Source organism: Mixophyes fleayi, chromosome 12 (genome assembly GCF_038048845.1).
Source record: "Mixophyes fleayi isolate aMixFle1 chromosome 12, aMixFle1.hap1, whole genome shotgun sequence".
NCBI classification, from domain to species: domain Eukaryota; kingdom Metazoa; phylum Chordata; class Amphibia; order Anura; family Limnodynastidae; genus Mixophyes; species Mixophyes fleayi.
In genome coordinates this window covers 18,686,941-18,711,271 of record NC_134413.1, presented here as the reverse complement: position 1 = coordinate 18,711,271, position 24,331 = coordinate 18,686,941, and the positions used below count along the sequence as shown (strand labels likewise).

General features: G+C 40.4%; 1 protein-coding gene across 2 annotated transcripts in view; it reads left to right on the top strand.

Annotated features, from left to right (window-relative positions):
* Window positions 1-2,274: 2,274 nt before the first annotated feature.
* Window positions 2,275-24,331, top strand: part of AKT1 (AKT serine/threonine kinase 1) — an 82,874-nt gene continuing 60,817 nt past the window's right edge. The window contains exons 1-2 of one of the 2 annotated variants that reach the window (XM_075192248.1): window positions 2,275-2,536; window positions 9,847-9,971. In XM_075192248.1, the coding sequence (XP_075048349.1) occupies window positions 9,926-9,971 (46 nt within the window). In that variant the 5' untranslated portion in view covers window positions 2,275-2,536; window positions 9,847-9,925. Of the gene's footprint in view, window positions 2,537-3,316; window positions 3,549-9,846; window positions 9,972-24,331 lie in introns of those variants that run through there. The other variant, XM_075192249.1, reaches the window with a different exon arrangement.

Genomic DNA, 24,331 nt, shown 5'->3' with positions numbered 1-24,331 from the left:
CTGTATCTCTCTGTGCCCCTGGTTCCCTTCTATATCACACTGTGCCCCTTCTGTATCACACTGTGCCCCTGGTCCCCTTCTATATCACACTGTGCTCCTGGTCCTCTTCTGTATCTCACTGTGCTCCTGGTCCCCTTCTGTATCTCACTGTGCCCCTTCTGTATCACACTGTGCCCCTGGTTCCCTTCTGTATCTCACTGTTCTACTGGTCCCCTTCTGTATCTCACTGTGCCCCTTCTGTATCACACTGTGCCCCTGGTCCCCTTCTGTATCTCACTGTGCTCCTGGTCCCCTTCTGTATCACACTGTGCCCCTGGTTCCCTTCTGTATCTCACTGTGCTCCTGGTCCCCTTCTGTATCACACTGTGCTCATGGTCCCCTTTTGTATCTTACTGTGCTCCTGGTCCCCTTCTGTATCTTACTGTGCTCCTGGTCCCCTTCTGTATCTCACTGTGCTCCTGGTCCCCTTCTGTATCTTAATGTGCTCCTGGTCCCCTTCTGTATCTCACTGTGCTCCTGGTCCCCTTCTGTATCTCACTGTGCTCCTGGTCCCCTTCTGTATCACACTGTGCTTCTGGTCCCCTTCTGTATCTCACTGTGCTCTTGGTCCCCTTCTGTATCTCTCTGTGCCCCTGGTTCCCTTCTATATCACACTGTGCCCCTTCTGTATCACACTGTGCCCCTGGTCCCCTTCTATATCACACTGTGCTCCTGGTCCTCTTCTGTATCTCACTGTGCTCCTGGTCCCCTTCTGTATCTCACTGTGCCCCTTCTGTATCACACTGTGCCCCTGGTTCCCTTCTGTATCTCACTGTTCTACTGGTCCCCTTCTGTATCTCACTGTGCCCCTTCTGTATCACACTGTGCCCCTGGTCCCCTTCTATATCACACTGTGCCCCTTCTGTATCACACTGTGCCTCTGGTCCCCTTCTATATCACACTGTGCCCCTTCTGTATCACACTGTGCCCCTGGTCCCCTTCTATATCACACTGTGCCCCTTCTGTATCACACTGTGCCCCTGGTCCCCTTCTATATCACACTGTGCCCCTTCTGTATCACACTGTGCCCCTGGTCCCCTTCTATATCACACTGTGCCCCTTCTGTATCACACTGTGCCCCTGGACCCCTTCTATATCACACTGTGCCCCTTCTGTATCACACTGTGCCCCTGGTCCCCTTCTATATCACACTGTGCCCCTTCTGTATCACACTGTGCCCCTGGACCCCTTCTATATAACACTGTGCTCCTGGTCCCCTTCTGCATCTCACTCTGCTCCTGGTACCCTTCTGTATCTCACTGGGCCCCTTCTGTATCACACTGTGCCCCTGGTTCCCTTCTGTATCTCACTGTGCCCCTTCTGTATCACACTGTGCCTCAGGTCCCCTTCTGTATCTCACTGTGCCCTTTCTTTATCACACTGTGCCCCTTCTGTATCACACTGTGCCCCTGGTCTCCTTCTGTACAAATAGCTATCAAATATGTGTGTGCTACACGAATAAGCAGCCAGTATTTATCTTTGTGCAAAATAATAAACTAATATGCACCACTTACATTGTAACATGGTTTTGTACAGGAGAAAACTTACTCCTTTTTTAAGTGTTCTTCATTTTTAGAGTAGTTACTGTTAGTAGACACCAGAGTGGACGTCTGTGTGACAACATCTTGCAACAGTTACAAGCATAGCAGTGTGCAGGAAGTGGGTGACCTTGTTTTTGATCTATAGTACAATGGTGTTGCACAATCACTAGACAGAGTGCTGCTTCAATCGTAACGTCTTTGGGACAGTGGTTTGTAAATATTTGTATGATCTTATAAATATTGCTAAAAAAAATAAATAACAACATACACGTGTCATTATCATAGAGCAGTTCAGTGTGTTCTTCCCCTCCAGCAGCTTAGAGGTTAAGGCTCACCTGTCTGTTGGGTACACACAGAGGAGACTCCTCCCTGAGTGCTGTGATGGATTTTCTAGCAGGTCTGTAGCTGGGAAGCTGCGGGCGGTAGGACCCAGTGGTCATCTAGAGGCAGCAGGGTGTAAGAGGCAGAGAGGGAGACACATAGACAGAGAGAGAGAGGCTGGAGAAAGGAAGAGGATCACTGTGTGTGCAGGGGAGGAAGAGACAGACGGGCACATCAGGGGACAGCCAACGCTGATCCTCCTCAAGGAGGATGATCCAGGACTGACAGTAGAGGGAAGACTGCAGAAGCTGATCCAGCAATCCCTGTATCAGCAGCACCCTCCAGCATATAGCAGCAACTGGATCCTCCCATCCCTCCATACAATCAATGGGCTGAATCTGCAGCAGCAACACTACAACCAGCAGCCCTATCCTTCCTCCTCCTCCCACCACCCTCTCCCCCTCTCTGTCTGCTCTCCTCTCCTAACCCCTCCTTCCTTCTTTCCTCTCCCTTCCCTCCTATGCTCCCCTCGGTGATGGTGAGGCTTCATCTGGCTGCAATCCACCACTAGGCCCCAAGCCCCGGTGGCTCCTCTCCTCCTCCAGGCACAGCTCCTATATACCTCTTGCATCCATGTAAGTCAACCCTCCCCCCTCCCTTCTCTATCTTCATCACCCTTATGGGGCACACACCCTATACTGGCACCAACACCCTGTTTTATTCTATGTATGGGCCTTGCTTGCAGACCCCCTTTATTATACACACCTCTTAATGCCCCATCTTCCAAGTGCCCCACCCCCTGTAGTATATGCATAGGTTTCTTTATGCTGCAGCCCAGCCACGGGCCTGTGCAAGGAATAGCATCTCATGCATATGGGAATGGGTACATCTAATAAAAGCACATTGCATTTTGTGCCCCTGTCACAGAGACTGGCAGAGGATGGGGGCACCATGCATTGTGATTTTTGCGTAATTGCATTGCAGCTGTGTGTGTGTGGTGTGATTTAGGATGTATTCACTCTTGTTTTTGCTGAAACAGTGCTTATTTCCAGGGAAGGGCTGTGGCTGATGGCTTGGCCGGTCTGCAGGGAATCGGCTGTCTTGCATTTTTACTACATACCAGTCACCCATTGAAACAAACATAGGTCGTTGTAGTTGTTTCCAGTTCTGCCAAAACACATTACGTATGTGTATTTTTATTTATTTTTTTGTAATGTTTTTCATTGTGCATCAGCTACAAAGTAACTGTTGTCTTAGCAGTGGGAGAGGTGTTTGCTTTCTATTGTACGTTTCTGGTGTTCTGCAAACAGTTTAACGCTACCAGCTGAATGCACCCCTCCCAATTATGCCCACTTCCTGCGTTCATACTGTAATATCTATGGCAGTGTTGGTCACCATAACACATCCCACTCTGACCTCTGTAACCAGCTTGCAATGTGGAGCACATTCATTTGCTCCTGGTACCCAGCCTTCTAGGAATCGAAAGAGAACATGTTTACTTGGAAAATAGATGTATATTCAGCCACAGAGAGAGGAAAAAGTGTGTGGTTGATATTTGGCATGTTACCATAGTAACCAGGCCCACATTTACCCTAAACATTGCCTGTGGACAATGACATATTGCAATTACAGGCTGTGCCATTAAATGTGAGTATGCATAGGCACTTATAGCTATTGACTTTTACAGTACTAGGAGAAGATGCTTTCTAATGGATAAGTATGTATTGTTGGTGTTATGTCTTTTATTTTAATAAGTTACCCCACAGGATATCTTAATGCAATAGTTTGTTATAATTAGGCAGGTTAAGACACCTCTTGCAGTTTAGTTTGAAAGTTGAGTATTTTCTATACACTTTCTATTGTTAAAATAATTTATTGCAATAATGAAATGCTTTAATGCAAGTCTTGACTGAATTGATAAACAATGGTTATATGCTTTTTAACTTTTATAGGCAGTGTTATGAAGTTTGGCTATGTTGTTTTTTATTTTAATCAGAAACCCTATATGTAAGATCTTTGTTCTATTATTTGAAACTTTCATTGCCTGCCAAGTAGCAATTTTACAATCTTTGGGTAGTACTTTCACATTGGTGTTTTTGTGGAAAACCGATAGTCAAGTGAGTGGTGACTAAGTTTCGAAGTACTTTACTTTTAAATTAGAAAGGCGAATGACCAGTTTGACTGTGTGTGTTAAAAAGAAACAGTTCCAAAATGTAAACAGAAGTATTTATAACACTACATGAGGCTTCAGACTCTTATTTATTAGACATATTCTTTGCTTTTTGTATCTGAGACACAAAGATGAGATGCAGTGCATTAGTTTTCATTGTGTAATTCCAGGAGCTTGTGACCTGAATACTTTCTTTTCAGTGTCCTGGGTGTATTGTAAGCAGTGATTTTCATGCAGTAAATTTTTTTATATATATATATATATATATATATATATCATATCACAATACAGACCCCACCTAATACAGGCATTAAGTTCTGATTGGCAGTTGGTGCTATATGGATGTATATTGGGTTTATTTTCAAGCATACCCTTATAAAATCTTTTTATTTATTTATTTTGTCCCTTTTGTTGGCTCACAGAAACATTTATACCTCTAGATTAGTTGTAGGCAACCTGCGGCTCGCAGACTATTGTGGAACTACAAGGCTCAGCATATCTGCCTGCTTAGGCTGTTGGCTCCAAAGCAGTTGGAGTGCCACAGGTTGCCCAAGCGTGATACAGACTTGTGTATATGAATTGCCTCTAGAAATTCCTTCACCCAGAAAATGGGATCCCGCTAAGGTATGAAATAATCATTACCTGAGGCATACAAACGTTTGGGACACTGTGTAACCGACGTTTGCAATTTCTGAAGCAAATGGAAATTAAGTAGAGTGAGATGAACTTTAAAATGCATCAGAGTTGATGCTGTGGTTTCAATTGTCAGATAAGCCACAAAGATAACGTGTGTTTGAGCTGTGTTTGCAATGGGAAGGACTCTCGATCAGGTATACACATAATGTATATTTGATTACCCAGTAATTTGTGTTTACTGGATATTACATATATTAGAGCTAAAAATAGAAGATCTGGCAAAACTCTTGAATGTATCCATACACACCTAAAACTGATAACTCTTAAAAAAAAAAAAAAAAAAAGTGTGTGTGTATGTATATATATATACTACAAACTAACTACCTTATAATCTTAATGATGAAATGCACTTTCAAATTCCATTATCATTTTGATATTTGTAGAGCTTGTATAATATATCCAACCATTTTAACTAATTGCTTTGTACATCCTTCTGTTATTTTTACTGAGTGCATTGCTTTATTTTATAGTCTTGCCTTCCTTATACTTATTAAGTCTATATAATTTAAGTAGTGAAGCTCATAATATTTTTTTGGGGGACCTAGGATCAAAAATGCCTGTGTCAGTGTTCTGTACCCTGCCTGACAATTCTGAGGACCCTAAACGCAGAATTTGGAGTGCCACTTCCTGTCCCACATAGTTGTTTAATGTTGATGACCTTGGATACAACACATAACAGCTCTGTGGATTAACTAATCTAATGCATAGAGTGAGCTCTGTTGTATCCAAGGCAACACAAATAAACATGCTTAGTTGACCATGGATAAACTACAAAGAAATATTGTATGTTTAATAAACATGGCTGAAGACAACCCAATTGTGTTCTGGAGATGGATATATTCTAATATATTTATTGGAGGGAGCACTCCCAATACAAGGCTTAAATAATGGGGACTCTTAATTGCTAGATGTATGCCCCCCTACCCTATACCCCCTACCCAGCCTGCCCCTAGTCTTGATGACCACAAATAAGCATAAGAAAGTCCATATGAATTGAAACATAGAACAACTGCAAAATAAGAGCTGCTGAAGTTAATGTCAAAATAATTGTGTTCCAATTATTTAAACTTTAAGACTAACAACCCCCCCAAATAGCACAACTTAGACCTGCTATTACATAAGCCTTGTGACTCTACATTATTTTCTTTCTGCTTTCCTTCTGTATTTTTTTATCTAAACCTTTTATATAATTTAAGTAGAGTTTTGTTGTCCTGACGTGTGGCACAACTGCATTGGATACAGTTGTATACACAGATCACTTTTGTGTCACAACCAAAGAAAATGAAAATAAACATTTCTGTTTAGATGATGGGCAACCCCCATATACTTCAAAGCCCACTTGTGAGCCCCTCCTAAAGGGCCACACACATTACCCTTAATTTCAAGAATAAGAAAAGCCCCAAAACGACTTTGGTGCACCCACATAATTCATTCTAAAATGCACATACATGCCTACCTAATGCAAAATTCCACCACCTGCCCCTCAGACCCCCACTTCGCACAAAATAACCTTACATGACCCCAGATCCCACATGTCTTCAGACACTGCCCCACATGCCACTCAGATCTTCCTGCACGCCACTCACGCTTACCGGCGCACCTGGGGCACCGCAGACGAAGGAAGGAGAGCAAAAGGTGCTGGTTGCGCTGTTAACTCCTCCTCCTTCTCCTCTGATTGGTTGTGCTGGGTGACCTCCGTGCAGAGGAGGTCACGTGACACGGAAGCCAGCTGTTCCCATTCAGTCTTATTATCTGCTTTATTGGATGGGGGGGGCCACAAGTGAAGGCTCCGGGGGGCCACTTATTTACCACCACCGGCTTAGATATAAAAGACTTTGAAGGTAGAAGTTGGGTTGTACTCAAATGTTGTACCCTTGATAGCGGTTATAGGCATCCATTAACACTTAAGAGGCTGCATGGGCCCCCCCTCTAACCCTCAAAAGGGCCACACATGACCTTTTTAATCTCTGTGACAAGTTAAAACAATACATTTAATCAAAGGAAGCGACACCTATCTGTAATAACGTATCAGCAGGAGTGTTAAACAAGTGTTACAAGCTATAACAAACATCTGACAAGGAGCTGGGGACCGCTGATGAAGGGTTGCAGGGGTGTATGTGGCCTAGGGCTGCTTGTTGCCCATCAATGGTCTATACTGATTACATAGCTCTCAAAGCCCAAACATGGTCTATTTTAATTTTGTAGGCAGTGTGGCGTTAATCTCCTCTTCAGTGAGTGTTAGCATGTCCAAAGGATGGAGCCCTTAACAAGTTTTTTTGTTTTTTTTTGTATTTTTTTTTCTTTTACAGCAATGTCTGTTAAAGACCTAATTTAACCACCGTTTCTGATGATTGGCAGACATCAGATGTTGATTGGGATGTAAATCCAGTAACTGCATTCAACGGACTGCGCTGATAGTTCTTTTTTGGTTGCAACCATTGAGCCTGATCCTTTTATATTTGGGTAAAAACATGATGGTACATAACTGATTAAATCTGCAGAGATTGGCCTGTTTGAGATTAGTATTACTGTTCTGCTAATCATGTGGTGAGCAAGATAATGTTGGATATTTATAGATTTCAGTGGACATCCCCTTTTTAAAGAGAGTTTCTCAGTAAATTGATAATATATTCTTGCAAGTGGATGTTGTTGGATCAGTTGCACTCTTGATATAAATTGTTTATAACTAAAACTAAAAACAAAACAAAACCCCAAGCCCTCTCTTTTTTGTGCTATATTATGCATTTCAGTAGCGCAATTAGCATGGTTAAGGGCTTGTGGAAAATGGATTAAGCAGCAGTGCTCAATGTCAGACACCAGCTGCAGGATGAGGCAGATATGCGCGAGGGCTATTGATGCAAAAGAAAGACTGTATAATTTCACTACTACTCATTTATTGAATGTTCTGCCAAGCAGTTAAAATACAATGATGTTTATGAGAGGGAAAAAAATATTTACATGGCATATGTTTATCTGAGGTGAAAACTCAGGATATATTTACTAAATAAAAGTTTATTTTTTAGTCAGCACACACACAAACATGTGTCAGAAGTGGTGTGTGTGTGTGTGTGTGTGTGTGGTCGTTTTGTTTCATGTTGATGAAAATATAATAGACGTAACTTGACTGGCTGGAACATTGGCAGTGATGCCAAAATTGTTGTAGCATAGAGCCGTGAATTAAAACTGCTATATTTCCAGTCATTTTCCCATTTTCTGTCTCCTCCCTCCAAATTGCTGCAGGGAATGGCGTTTTATGGTTAAGGGCAGCCATTTTGAGGCACGTTATTGTCGTCTGTTCTGAGTGAAGTGATAGGCCACCTTCTCAAAGACTGGTTCAGTACCTACAATGGCAGCCTCTAACCTGGGAGTACTTTTAAGAAGGTGTATAGATGGATTTAGTAGGCATTAATATAAATGCTGTTTTCTTTTTTCATGGTACATCTTACTATATTGTCTGAGCACCTTGTTGTATTTAATCTTTAAATCCAGTTTTGAAGTAGGTGTGGATAAACCCAAGCTCTAGCCACACCTATCATTGACATGTTCTTGTAGGTGGCAGTGACCTGGAATGGAGGAAAGTCTGAAACCACAGTCTGAGAATTATGTTGTGGAAGGTGCAAGGTCCTCCAACAGCACAGAGTTATGATGTGATGCTCCCAGCAAAGTGATGCAGGAAGAGTGTGGTGTCAAATCCATCTCTATAGGAAATGAATTTGAATGTTCCCCTGCATGTGGAAACTCTCGCCTTAAAGAGAACCTTTTGATAATACTTCACATCGTGCTTAGTACACTATGTAAGTGTCCAAAAAATATTTTTACTATGCTACCTATAGTCACTCTTTTATATCAAGTGCACGCTTTTGGAATGTGCAGAAGACTTTCAGGGGAGTTCTCCCGAACCCACAGGAGAGCAGGGCAATCTTCCGCATCCTGCCCGTTTCACTAGGAACATGGGCCAAAATGACGTGATTTGTGGCACCACACCCCTATGCACTTTGTCTTGACCTCCTTTCTGGAAGATCTCGGATTTTTAAAGTTGGTATGGCCTCAGTGAAAGGAAAATTAAAAAAAAAATAAAAAATATATGGGTTTTTTTGGGTTGTTTTTTTTTGTACACTTTCATAGTGCATTAGATTAGACACTCGCTTAAACAAATAAGTGTGAAAAGTTCTCCTTTTGAAAGAAACTTCAGGAAAATAAACATATTAGCAATCAACACCTCTGTCCTCCCACTAGCAGAATAACCCCCTGTAGTTCTGAATCACCCGTCAGTGTTGATAACTTTTCCAACTCCAGGTGAGAGAGCCTGGAAAAGTTTAAATGTAACTAGTTTGCACTGAATGGCGGTTAGTGCGGCAGATGGACTACCTGTAGGGCCATTGGACTGCAATGATTCTACTAATTGTGTCAAATGGTTTATTTGTTGACCGTTGAGTTCTTTCTTCCTCTATAGTGTAGCTCAGGTGTGTCTTAACATAAGCCTTTTTCAATTGTATTACTATTTTGATCAATTTATTGAACTTGAAGGGGAAGACGTAATACATTTATTTAATATTAGACCCTATTGTATCTTGCACTACCCAAAACCGGCTACTGATTCACATACAAATATGCAATGACTAGCCTTATTTGTTTTAAGTTGTTGGTGTGTGTGTGGTTTTTGTCTTCATTTATTTTGGTTTGTGTTTTCGCGAAGCATGAGTGAGAGAATTTATATAGAACAGTTCTATATAGTTAAATTCTATAACCGATTCTACAGAATCTGTTCTGTATAGAACTGCGTTGGGGTAATGTATATATGCAATAACTGGCGACAAGAAAATAACTGTCCCCTTTTTGTCATCTGTCTTATTCAGTCATTTCAACTAATGTAACGTAAGATCTGCCTGTAAACTGTATGGTGTCACTAGCCCTAGGGTACCTAATGTTAGGTGTTAAAAATGTTGTGACATAATGTTTGGCTTCTGACAGCCTGTTATTAGCAGGGCCATATGTTGCTGTTACATTACATGTAATGTATATTAATTATAAAAAAAAATCTTGACACTTTTTTTTTTTTTAATTTTTTGTGTGTTTCAGATGTAAAACACTTGTGCTGCTATAGTTTTTAAATCGACGTGTTGGTGAGAGCCATCAACCGCGTTACATTGCCGTAATTATGAGTGAAGTAGCGATTGTGAAAGAAGGTTGGCTTCACAAACGAGGTGAGTGTTCTAAAAATTCCGTTTTCTAGTGGCTCTTCTGTTACCCGTGGTGTTGGTTTACTAAAATTACAAACGTAAATAAGAACTGCAGAGAAAAATTGACTCTGTATTAAAGAGGTTTGATAACTTCAGATTACTTTATTTTATTGGCTATTGCAACTTTCACTAAATACATTGGGGGATGTTTTTATTTCAGGTTGATGTGTAGAAATGGTTTTGCCTGTTATTTTTTTTTTCCTGGTACAGTTTAGAAAACATCTGATTTGGTTTCTCTTTTCTGCCCCTTACATGAAGATAGTTTACATAAATACCCCCCCCCCCCTCCTGCTTAGGTGTAGTCTCTGCATATAACTATTTAAATTTGCCCTCTTTATAATACCACCTAACTAATAACACCAGTTGGTGGTGTAGAGGGGGAGCACTATAGATAGATCATTAAAAAGCATATCGGGCTGCAGGTTTGAAAATGTGGATATGTTGCCTATAGCAACCAATCAGATTCTAGCTGTCATTTTGTAGAATGTACTAAATAAATGACAGCTAGAATCTGATTGGTTGCTATAGGCAACATTTACACTTTTTCAAACCCGCAGTTTGATAAATTTCCCCCCAGTACTGTGTCTCTTGGGGCAGCCAAGATAACTCTGCCTGGTTATAGAAGTACATGGCTAAAAGAACAGGGAAAGATAAACCAATATATTTCATAAGTGTCACTGGGCGAACTGTTTAAGCCCATTAGAGACCTCTGAAAGTGAAGACCCCCTTAAAGTGTGCATTTACGCCTTGTATGAGCTATAGTGTTGGGACGTACATCAATTCTCAGTTCTCCCAGTTTGAGAAAGAGATGCCATAAAAATTCTGTGCCCGAGGTGACAGAGCAACAATTGGATAATGAATACAAATCCTTCCCGTGATGAGCGAACTCTACTGATTTTCTTGTTTTAGAAATAAGATCTGCAAATTGGTGGTTGTGTAATGATGAAGGGCCAACATCCACTTTTATTTTTATTTAAAGCCAATGCTTATTTATAAGGCATATAGTTGGTGTTTCACTGAGGCTTTTTGGACTGGCCATGGCTCCCACCCATTCAGGTGGACTGAGGCTTTTTGGACTGGCCATGGCTCCCACCCATTCAGGTGGACTGAGGCTTTTTGGACTGGCCATGGCTCCCACCCATTCAGGTGGACTGAGGCTTTTTGGACTGGCCATGGCTCCCACCCATTCAGGTGGACTGAGGCTTTTTGGACTGGCCATCGCTCCCACCCATTCAGATGGACTGAGGCCTTTTGGGCTGGCCATGGCTTCCACCCATTCAGGTGGACTGAGGCTTTTTGGACTGGCCATGGCTCCCACCCATTCAGCTAATGAAAACCATACATATCGATGGAGCTAGAAGTCTTGACCCCTCCCCCTCCCCCGCCATTCATTCTGACAGCACTGTACTGGTGGGATTGCCTACAAAGCCTTTGTCATCCAAGCTGGAGCTATAACACATGTAGAATTAGCTTTTTTTGCTGACGTGGTCTTGTTAATTTTTGCCCAAATTTCCTTGTGACATACTTTTATTTCCACTGCAAATCTTTACCTTGGTATTCAGTGTTCTGATGCACTTACAGTACTGGTAATTAGTTGTAATAAGTTCCTTTGGCATCCAATAGCGTGCATAGGATTCTTCTTATGTCTAGTTAAGCTTCGTATTGTTTGGGTGTCCCAGTTTTCAGTTTCAAACCTAGGGACGCTCTAACTAAATACAGAAACAGCTGCAAAGCGCTTACATAATCCTCCATTCTGTATACAATACAATATTATTTTTCACAGTATGGGTGAACCTTTTCCATTTTTGCATTCAGAGTAAATACTCTGTAGTATGACATAGCTGTGAGTCACCCGCTCTATCCCAGTAGTTGCCGTATTCAGTACATTGACTCACAGCTTGCCCCCTGCCTGTGACTGGAGTGGGATTTACCACGTGGGTGGTGGACCGTGATCTTGACCCTCTTTCTTCTAAAATATTTCCCACTAGGTCTTGCCTCGGGGTAGCTGATTGCATATAATTGTTTATAACACAAATAAAGGCACATTTTAACCTGCCCATATGTGAACGTCTGTGTTTTTAGCAAGTGAAATAACGTATCTGTTTATGTTTGACCAGATCTGTCTAGAATGATGTGTGTCCTGTCTTTTTAGAATTATGGCAGGGGGTGACCAACCAGTCAGAGACGATGAGCCAAAAACTATCTATGGATACCACAAAGAGCCAACTTTACCTTTTTATAAGTGTGTGTATCTATACACATACACACACATGCATATCATACACACAAACATCGAAAATATAACATAATTTACAATATTTTTAGAAATGGCCAACATGCTCCTCAGACTTCTATCTATGCCCATCGGCCTTCCCCACATGCCTCTTATATGCCATCATACCACCCTACATGTCCCTCATATGCCATCAGACCTCCCCACAGACCCCTTTCTTACTGCACAGAGGAAAGAGGGAGAGGATACTCCACTCTCTCCCCCTCCTTCCCTGATTGGATCGTCTGTGACCAACCTGAGTTGTGCAGATGAGGTCACATGACCAGGAGTCAGCTGACCTGTGTCCAGTCTGCCCTTAATGGTGCCCCGGGCACTGAGCCAACGTTTTAAGGAGTCTCGTAAGTCTCTCTCTTATGAGCCTCATATAGCTCGAGAAGTGCACGTTGTCCACCGCTTATCTATGCGATGGTGATGATTCTCTCTCTCTTCGTAGTGCAAAGCCAGAGTTTGCGATTGGCTATCAGTACTCCATAGCAAAATTATTTTACAGACTGCAGGATGGTAGATTGAAGCATAGTCCGTGATCCCACAGTCACTGGAAGTCACTTACAATGTGCAAAACGGACGAGATGCGGCCAAAAATTCTCTTTGGTGGAAATCTAGGCGCACGTTGCTGCCAAAGTGCGTGGGGGTCTGCAGAGCAAGAGGAAGCGTTTGTGAAGAAGTAGATGCACCATCTGATGGAAGGATTTAGATGAAGCAAGGTCATTCTTCACTTTGCAGAAAGGACGCACAACCATTTTCACTATGCAAATACATTTTGAATACTCTCTCATTCATCGAAATCCATATTAAGTGTTGCCGTCCTGGCCTTTCTTTTTATGAAGCATTTGTGACGTTTTAGACCCTTTTATGTGATGAAAGGAGTTTTAGAAAGCTTTAATGTATTGGTTTGTACATGTACTTTTTCATGGAGGCCTTTTATATCCTCAGAGCAGGGTTGTGTACAGCCTCTGCTCTTGGATGAAGTGCATCATGTACAGTAACGACAGTGGTTTTTGGTGAATGGATAGGTTGAATTATAACGCGTATCGGTTTAGTTCAAGAAATGTACGTAGATGACTGTTACCTGCAGTACAAGCTGCTTTATTTACCAACTTCTAGTGACTGTGATAAATCAACAGGTCCACAGATTTTTAGAATGTTACAGTTTATGATCATTGTGACCAGGGCCTCCTGTTTAGTCTCAAACACTTAAGTATTAAAACTAAATGGAGTTCTCGTGCTTTTTAACCTGTCTTTATGTTGCAAGAATTCTTGCATTACTTAACAGGTGGCCTAGGGGTTTTTTTGTTAGTGTTTTTTTAGAGGTTTTATTTGGAATTGGCTCTGACATGTGTCAAACTTAACATTTGAAATGTACAATTGTGACCTTTTAGTGAGTTTTTTTTTTTTAACCACTCGGTGCAGACCTCATACTAGAACAGTGTGCGACTCAAACAGATGTGCAGAAAACTGGAGCTTGCACTGAAACAGAACTGGTCCACTAACCTATCTCTTTGTTTGTTTGTTTGTTACAAAGTGCCCTCTTGGCTCTTTTGGCTGTTAATTGCCGATTCTAGCAGACCAGTTAAAAGAAAACCACGGGGTTAAATGTATCAAACCTAGAAAGGAAAAGTGGAGGTGTTGCCCATAGCAACCAGTCACATTCTAACTATAATTTATCTAGTACATTCTAGAATGTGGTTGGTTGCTATGGGGAACATCTCCGCTTTTCCTTTTTAGCAGAGTGGCAAGTTTGGTTTTTTTGTTTGTTTTTTTTTGTGTTTTGAGATATTTTTATCTGCTCTCTGCAAATTATTTGGCGAAAATGAGAATGGGCTTGAATTCTCTGCAACAGTTGCTTCTGTGATGTTTTTATTAGTGTATTTTCTTCTTCCTGCAATGACGCCAGCCCTGTGGCACCCAGTTTGTTTTTCTGCATTTGCATTTTTTCTAAGGGACTTTCGCAGAATCTTCAGAGAACTGATATGAGGAAGTTCAGCTTTAACTATGTTCATGCCAGATAAGCGATTCATTCACAAGAATCTGCAGTTTGCTGAAGATGTTGTTGGTTTTTCCTGAAAATCATTTACCATAATACGCAACTACTTTCCACCACCACCCTCACAAATAACCAAATATCCCCCCTCACTTTATTATGTTCTAGAAAACTATTAGGGGGGTTGTTCTCATTGATATTTCCTTTATATTAATTGACCCCCCCCTGTACTTGGTGAATTCTTATGCGAGTTTCTAATAATTAAATACTTCTATTATTTTTTGTCACTGGTCTAGAAACATCTGACCACTTTTGCTGCCATTGTGGGTGAAATGGTGAATGTGTTTAAACGCTATGTAGTGAGAAAGTTGTTTATAATAAACCAGTATGTACTTGTCCTGTTTATTAAACACTTCTATGTTTTTATAAATAATGGCATATCTCTAAATAATACCAATGTCTGAATCACCAGAGAGTTCTGGACCCTGTATTCTAGAGCTCCCCTCTGACTAAGATTTCGTATTATTTTAGTACATTGGACAATGTACTGTAAATTCTAAGAGTATCTGAAGTCACAAAGAAACTGTGTAACTAACTAAGCGCATGAGCTGTTGATTGTTTTTTGCAGGGATCATAGATCTGTAAGCTGACTTATACTATCCATGAATTCTTAATGGGGCCATGTTATTTCTTTATTATATGTTTTTCTTAACAAATACTGAAATGATGGGATCAGAACTTGCTGCTGGAGTTTGAGATTATACTACATATATTGTTACTTCTGTCTTTATCCTTGTAACTGATTACTATTTTCACATGCAGTTTTATATTTCAAGAGAAGGTGGATGACAATTTGTAGGTACTTTCCATTTGTATAGAATTACTATGAGAGTTTGCCCTCCCCCTGCACGGACTGTCTACAGTGACCAGGGATTTTTACCCCAGCAAACCATATATATGCTTTAAAAAAAAATACAAAACACTGTCCTCTGAAACAAGAGAAGGTTAGTTCTATAATGCTGAAACCAATCTATGCAAAATGGATTATTAATGACTTTAAAAATGTTTTATTGCTTTGTTGACTTTGTGTGGTTTTTTTTTTTTGTTTGTTTTTTTTTGAGCTTGTATTGTGTGGTTAAGCTGGGTACACACTACAGGTTTTTCACCCGTTTATCGCGCCAATCGCATGATATTGCATTGGTGTGTACGCTCCTACGATCGTGTATTCTCATACCAAAGCACATTGTGTCATTTGATTCTATAGCCGAACTAAATATCTATATAAACGATGGAATGATGTTGGGCAAATTCTGCAGTGTGTATGTACTACCGACCAGCAGTGTAGGCAGATCTATAGAGTTTAGAGTCACCATCTTCAGCCAATGGTTATAACGGATGAAGAGCACAGATCTGACAGTAAAACGTGTATAGTCTGTACACATGAAGGCTTTATAATTTATAAACGCTGTAAATATGATTTCCTTGTTGACAGCTATGTCTGCATGAAATGGCCCATCTTCTGGGCAGTTATGCCTGAACATACCATGTACTACCAGTAGTGTGCACCTGAGACATGACCGGTGACATCATCAAACTGCCAGCTTTCAGTACATTGGCTCAGAATGATCACATGATCTTAGTGTTGCTGTGAGCCCTGCCCTCCGCAACAGTTCATTTAAATCAAGCCCGAGACATTTGACACAGTCAGAGGAGCATAGCTCTGCAATCGTATGTGTATCAATAATAATATATTGCAAATGGGCTTTTACTCAGGCTGTACACTTTAGTTGTGCCTCTCATTCACAAGATTGTGACATTACATATATGCCACTGGAAACCAAGCTCTTTATTTATTGGCAGTTGTGTAGGAATGAGTAGCTCTGTTGGAGATTGTAGTGTTCCCTTCCATTCCTGGGATATGTTTTGCAAAAGTTTCTTTGCATCTATTTCTCATTTAATACCTTGCTAACTAGTAGTGCGCTTTATGAATATAGAGCAGAGGTCGGCAAAGTGGCTCTTGTGGAGCTCCTGGTGGGCAGGACATACTGGGACTTCTGCATGGTGGGGGGTGGGATACTGTTTATTCAATAAAGATCTATAAATCAGTCTTAACTTGAATGTTACCTTAAATATAATAAGTGATAGTGTTCAATTGTTGCATTGATTCTAAATTGGCTCCTCTCATTGTAGAGTAATATATATCTATAGAAAGTGCAGCAATGTGTGATGGGGAAGGCGGGCTGTGGCCCCATCCCGCTCACTTCACTAGGAAGGGGGCTGTGGCCCCATCCCACTCACTTCACTAGGAAGGGGGCTGTGGCCCCATCCCGCTCACTTCACTAGGAAGGGGGCTGTGGCCCCATCCCGCTCACTTCACTAGGAAGTGGACGGGACTGGGAGAATGCACTGCTCTCCTGATAGAACCCCTAGAAATTCTGGAGTTTCTTGGACATTCTGCGAGAGGACCCAAATATGGTTTATGTATTATAAAATGTGTATTTTATTTTTTTTAATTTAATTTTATTTTATTTATTTTTTTTTAAAAAATAAATATTTTTATGTGACTTTTTTAATCTGTATCCTCCATTTTCTTTTGCTGTCAGCCCCTCCCTAATGCCGGTGACATTCTGCTCACATTGGAGGAAAGCCGCTCATTCTTTTTATAAATATGGCCCCTTTCCTTGTTACTTTGAGAGAAACTAAATGATCATTACAACCATTCATTTGTTTTCCCACAAGTAAATTTTCATTTCTGTTTTTAAAGACCCCAGTGAGGCCTGATGTAGGATGGGGGTCCAAAGTGCTTTCCTGCTCTTTCCAGTAGATGGGTTGGTGTGTGCTGTTCTCTGTGGCTACTCCTGTAAATTGTGGCTAAAGAGGAAAACCTCCTAATGCAGTTATATACGCAGATCAATTATCTGTTATTACATTGTTTACACTGTGTAATATGGTTGTATGTTTTGGCTGTACATTATTATTTCATTCTTGTCAATGAATATAAAACATAAAGCACAATGCATTGGTGGAAGTGGGCGTGTATACGGTGGTCTGCCATCATTATCAGCTATTTATATAGCGCCACTAATTCCGCAGCGCTGTACAGAGAACTCGCTCACGTCAGTCTCTGCCCCATTGGAGCTTCATTGTAAAGCTATCAAACTCCATTCACTTAAATTCCCAGTATACTTTTCATGCCGCCACTTCTAAAATTCCATTTCAACTACTGGCACAATGTATATTCATTTTTCTTTATTATATTACTGACAAAATAGTGCCGCTAAATAACTTTATTTTTTTTTTCCTTTATTAACCATTAATGCTTATAAATGACTGCAAGCACTTAATGTTATAGCACTTTTAATTTGTCTTCACACCCTGTGTGATAACTGCGATGCTGCTTGATGTACAGTACAGCCTAGAGATGTTCTGATAAATCGAGAATCGCACTCTGTGAGCCACTGGTGATGTCTGTATACCATAGAAGTGACAGATGCTGCAGTTTAATGTCATACGGTTCTGTGTCTCTGGTACCATGTAGTTAGTGACCCTCCTTCCACTTCTCCCCCCCCCCCCCCCCCCTCCTCCTCCAGAATACAGGGGAATCTGTGAAGTGTAGAGTGGAGCTGGCCGAACCTTTTTATGGAGGGCTATTTTTGGTGGTCTGCACTAAAAGGAGATCAGATGTTCTCATAAACACAAACAATAAAACGGATCACGCCACTAGCACAATTTTAAACGCACAACCCCAGGGAGTACGAACTGAGAGCATGCAGCACATCCACTGAAGACACTGACACCCAAAACACACCCACTCGGGATAGAGAACTGATTTATTAATTTATACTCTCTCATAACAACCACACAGCCTTTAATACATCCCCTCCCCCCACAATCCTCCCTGTAATTGTTGCTTTCACATTTAACTATACGTGTCCTCGTCCATGTGCTTCAATACACTTTTACATCCATCTACCTACAGTCTTCCAATTTATTTATTCACATTTACCTCTAATTATTATCCAGACAAAAGCTCCCATGCATGCCCGTTCATTTGGTGTAGGGTAAATAATATTCTGCTTTAACTACCATGGCAGCACAGTGGCCTAGTGGTTAGCACTTCTGCCTCACAGCACTGGGGTCATGAGTTCAATTCTCGACCATGACCTTGTCTGTGTGGAGTTTGTATTTTCTCACCATGGTTGCGTAGGTTGACCTTAGTCTCCCTATCTTCCCCCCAAGGTCCAATAGGGCAGGGACTGATGTGAATGAGTTCTCTGTAGAGCGCTGCGGAATTAGTGGCGCTATATAAATAACTGATTATGAACTACATGTACTCAATAGTCAGCTTCTCTTTTCCCAAGAATCGCAGGAAATGAGGAAATGACCTGACAGTATTTCCTGTTGTAATTGGAATTTCCAACCCATGATATTTACTTTCTGGGGCCGGTCTTTGTTAATCACAAACTGTTCTTTCTGTTTCACCACATTTAAGTTTTTTCCTTCTCCAAACCCTACATTCTGCTTTCATTTACATCTTGCCCATTACCCTGGAAGCATTCCACCCAACATTGTCCTGGGACAAATTAAGCATGATCAGGCCACTTTTTCCCTTCCCCCTCCCCTTAAAATAGCTTTGAATTGGTAAGCATGGTGAAGGGGGACATACCTCCAACAAGTTGGGATAAACTTGCCGACCAGTGGGACAGTCTCCTTAAACAGAATCTATCTGATTAAACCAGGATAGTTGGGTGGGATGCTTCAGGCCCTATTACCGAATAATCGACAAATTAGATGCCACACCAAACCACAAGATCACAACACGGGCAGTGAGTGTTGAATGATGATTATTCCACTCATGCCATGACGATGGACTCGTTCCACCCGTGTTTCTACTAAACTCTGTTAAATTCATTGGGCATGGAAAAGCCAACAAGAAGTGGGGTGGTTGCTCTGTTTGGTCACATTGTTGAGCAAAGAAAAACTCACCGCACGTTATCGACACCATAATCTAATTATTGTAGGCATTTATTGAATTAAAAATTATAATGTTGTTGTTGTGTTTTTTTTGTTTTTTTTTAACTTATAAACCTAAAATGCAATTTGCTCTACATAGAAAGACCTGTTTAATATTCACTAATATATATGTGAAAGTGTCAGAAACTTGTTAGAACAAGAAGTTCTAGGCAAGGATGTGGGAAATGGGTTTGGTGGGTCATCTATTTTTTTTTTTTTTTTTTTTTTTTTTAGTATACTTGTGTACGCTGCTGCTCAGTCTAAATATTCATACATTCCATAAATATATAGCATTATAGCTTCCTTTCACTTTTACCCACTCACGTTAACCTTAGATTTCTAGTCCCACGGCAGCTGAAGATCCGCAGGTTTTGTTACCTTGTGCTTCATCACAGTTGAACCTCTAGATCTCCAGCTGCGGGCGGTCTGCTCACAATTCCTGTAAAGTTTCTTAGCGAGTTATTGTGATGACAATTCTAGTTGAACAGCAGATAGCCATTCCTTACTAGAGTGCAGTTTTACACACTCCTCTCCTAAAACTATGCATGACACCATATCCTGTTTTTTTGTTGAACTGTTTATAGCCTAACATGTGGAGGAAGCCCCGAGACCAACATATTTCCAGAAATTATGAAGCGAGGGAAGAAAATTTATGGGGGAAGAACGGTTTTTGGTGTAGGCTGACTCATTTTATTCAACATGATGCACAATGGTTTGGGTGGTATTTGACATAGTGATCCATTTTTTTTTTATTTATTTTTTTTATTGCCAAGACAAAAACTATGAATCTGACATTCTGCTGCTTCATACACTCAGTCATTCATTTATTTATTTTTTTGTCCAGTTAAATCCACACCGCACTTCCTTTTCAGATAAACTAAAAAACGTTGTGATAACCTATCCTGTTAATTTGGGTTGATGGGGAAATTAACTATTCAGAGTACCAGATTATATAGAAGCACGGCTCGCCAGTTTCAGATTATTTTTAGCCAGAAAGTCTTATAATGATACTTATTGCACGTTAAATGAATCGGGTCACACTCTGTTTTATTGTTTACTGGTTTTATTACCATCCAGTAATTGTGCCTCTTAGGATCACTTTGTGCTTGGGCATGCCTGGTGTCCACAGATATCAGCACTAAAGCTGGGTACACACTGGAGGTTCTCCAGCTGATTATCGGGGCAATCATCCGATAAACGACCGCTCGGCCACATATCGTGTTAGTGTGAACAATTACACGAAGAACGGCAGTCGTTCCAAAGTGCCCATTGTCGTTTCATTTGGTCTATCGTACTGTTTAATAATCTTGTTCCAATCACCCGATAATGTAGTGTGTATACACTCTTGCTCACGATCTCCATAGAGTTTACAGAGTCGTGGTCTTTTCAGCAGATGCCGGCAATGAACATATCATGGTGACTTAATGTAGAGAGTTCTGTAGATGGAATAGTTTGAAACAAAATATTCAGTCTCTGAACGAACAGTCGCAGAAACGAACTAGTTCGTAATGACGTGCATAGCTAGAACAAGGCGGTTTTAATCAGTGTGGAATGAATGAGTGACTATTGTGCTGTCATTCTCTAAACAACTAGAGCACAGATCTGAAGGTAAATCCTGTCTGTGTGTGCGCATGAATCGCCCGACCGGTCGGACCTTTAGTCGTTGGTAAAATCGTTGTAAATAATACGTCGGTCTGAAAATTCTTCAGTGTGTACTTAGCCGAAGGCTTGGGGGGCACACTGCATAAATTTTCGACCAATGTGTTATCTACACTGATTGTACGGAAAACTGGGCAAAATAAAAAGTCCCGCTCAGCATGCTGATTCATGTGCATACACTATATACATGGTTTAAAAGATTTACCCTCAGATTTGTGCTCTTCATCTGTCCTAACCATCGGCTGAACAGATTGTGACTCTCTAAACTCTATGGAGATCCTGATCCTGAGTGCGTACACACTTCAGGATTGGAAGGACGTCGTTCCGTTGTTAAATGAGATTCTCTTGCAGTGCACCATCCATCTAAGCAGTACTGTGTGTGTGTGTATGTATGTATGTGTGTGTATGTATGTATGTGTGTGTGTGTGTGTATATATATATATATATATATATATATATATATATATATATATATATATATATATATATATATATATATATATATTAGTTTATATTATTCAACCACACACATATTATGTATGTGTGTTTACAGACATTTTACTTTGAGGAGTGCACTGTTCCATCATAAGCCAGTTTTTACACTAACCTAACAAAGATTAGTGCTAACGAATTTTACAAGCCCTCCCCCCCACCCCCCCCCAACGTGTTGCCATTTATCAGTGACACAACAGCTTTTTGTTATCTCACTAAGTTGTGGGCAGCAAATGTGTTTTAAAAACCAGGAACGTTCCATAAACCACTTCTCAGAAAATGGATTTTATCACAACACACTTCCCTTTTGCATCTACAGCTCTTGAAGCACGTAGTCTCTCCGCCCCGCCTCTCATGATTGAATGAATGGACGTGTCTTTACTCACTGAAAACTTTTTAATCGTACAAATGGTCTTATTCAGGGCATGACATTTTAAAACTGAAATTCACACTATATATATATATATATATATATATATATATATATATATATATATATATATATATATATATATATATATATATATATGTGTTGTACTAATGTAGGCTTCTTACAAAGTTGTTAATTGCTGGACAGTCATAAGAACACACAAAACTATTAGATTTTTTTTTTTTTTTTTAAAGACGTCTGATCAGTCATCAGAGGTGAAAAATATACTTCACATATGATTTGATGTAGAGTATGAGAAATGGAAGAGCCTGAGATGAAATTAATTTAAGTGGTGCGCCCTCTGTTTAAGTCTTTCCCGACTGATTAAGTATGTCTGACGCCTGTAATTGCTGTCCTTTTTTGGGAGCACTTTTTCCACCAAGGAAAATGAATATGGTCACTTGTCAGCAGCGCACAACTGTTTTTATTAAGTACAGTGTGATTAAAAAGCTGCAGTTGGCTTTTATTACTGCAATCTAACCACCCGTGTGGAGAGATAAGTTACACACATCTGATTGGATTGCAATGTAAACTGGCTGCACGCATTACATTAAAAATATGATTTTGGGGTGAGTTAATATAGAGAAAATGAATTTGTATTCTCTGTGGAGGAGCTATTTGTCGTATCTATTGTCTACAATGACTTTAATGAGCCCGTGCTGCACGCCTCTCTATCCTTTTACCCATGTGAACTGGACTTTAATGGGGGGAGGGGCAACGACAACTGCAGAAAGAGGTGGAGTGATAAGACAGCGGAAAGGTACGTCCATGATGAGGGCTAAAACCAGGTGGAACCAAATTTTAGAACCATTAAAAATTAAAGAGAGAAAAAATATAGAATTTGAACAGGTGTGAGCCGGTTGGTTCGTGTACAACCCAGATAGAGCACAATTGGTTTAGATTTTAAATTGTTTGGCTTTTTGATACTACTTTTGTTTAAATGTGAAGGCGCGAATAGCCTAATCTACACTCTGCATGTGCAGCATAATGTACTTTGAATTCTGAAGTATATAGCGAAGATTGAAAATATATAGTATAGTCCATTTGTGATGGTAAATGGTCAATTTTTTTTTTTATTTTTTTTTTTCTTTTTCGTTATTACTGTTGAGTTTTTTGGGATGATTCATACTAAAAACAAAATAAAAGTAAAGACACTACTTCAATTTAGATAACGGTTAGTGAAATGACTGATGGATGACTTCGGAAAGCGGATATTTAGATTGTACATTCTTCAACACCACACCAATTGTTTGGACCACCCACCTCTTACACATTGGTATCCCACCCTCTATTAACTCCTCTTCTGTTGTGTTTTCTAGCAAAGTGATTCAAGTTTAGAGGCAGTCGCCCCACAGGACGCCAAGAGCCACCAAAGACCTAGTTTTATGGGCCAGTTGTTGTGTACTGAGAAATCATTATGCCAGTCCTTAGCACTGTTAATTTAACCTCTTAAGTTATTTTAATAAAGTGTCATTTGTTTACCTAAGACACAAACCACTTACACAACAAACAATAAAAATTTGCTCAACTTTACTGGAGCACAAAATCTGGAAATTGCCTAAAATTTCATGAACACATATCCAAAAATCTAATCCTAAAATATGACAACAGTTTTGGTGTACTTGTTTGAGTGATAATGTTCATCCTAGATTTGCACCGCGCTAAACCTGTTTAATAATAGTCTGTATAGGTTAGTTAATGCCCTTAATACAGAAGTAATTCTGTTGCTTTGGAGGTAGCGTTTTAGGTAATGTATACTGGTTAGACTTAAAGGGCAACTTAATCCCATGATTGAAATTTTCAGATATGAAGCAGGAAGGCAAACGTGTGCCCAGTGCTTCAGATGTGTTGGAGCGCCACCAAACCCCTACCCACCCCCCCTCCTCTAAAAGCCCCCCTTCAAAGCCAAGCACATCAGGTGCTCACTGCATCCATTCACCGCTGCTTAAAGGTGATCTATATCATTTATATATCTATATAACATGTATGTGTATACATACGTGTGTGTGTGTGTGTATATGTGTGTGTGTATATGTGTATATATATATATATATATATATCATAAACGCTATGCTGACCGGACAGTGACAAGTGTTTTCCTATGGAGCAGAATAATTTTGGCAGGCATAGGGTGAACTCTTGCAGATTGCCGCCTTGTATCGATGCTCAGTCATTACTGTGATACTGATTGTTTGATTCAATCTGAAACTGCTGTTAAATCAACAGAACTTCCTTTTGGTGATTCAGTTACTGTGGCCAATGTTCTCTATTCCACAGTCCATGCAGGAAATCAGTCTTGGCATGGTTTCTGGGCAAGGGGGAGGATTTTTTTCTTTTCTATCAGGCCGTGCAAAATATTACAAGAAGTGATTTTATTCTGTACATCAAGATGGTGAGATTTATTTAAAGTGCGCAAAAAAAAAAATAATAATAAAAAAATATAGGCAGTCAAAAAG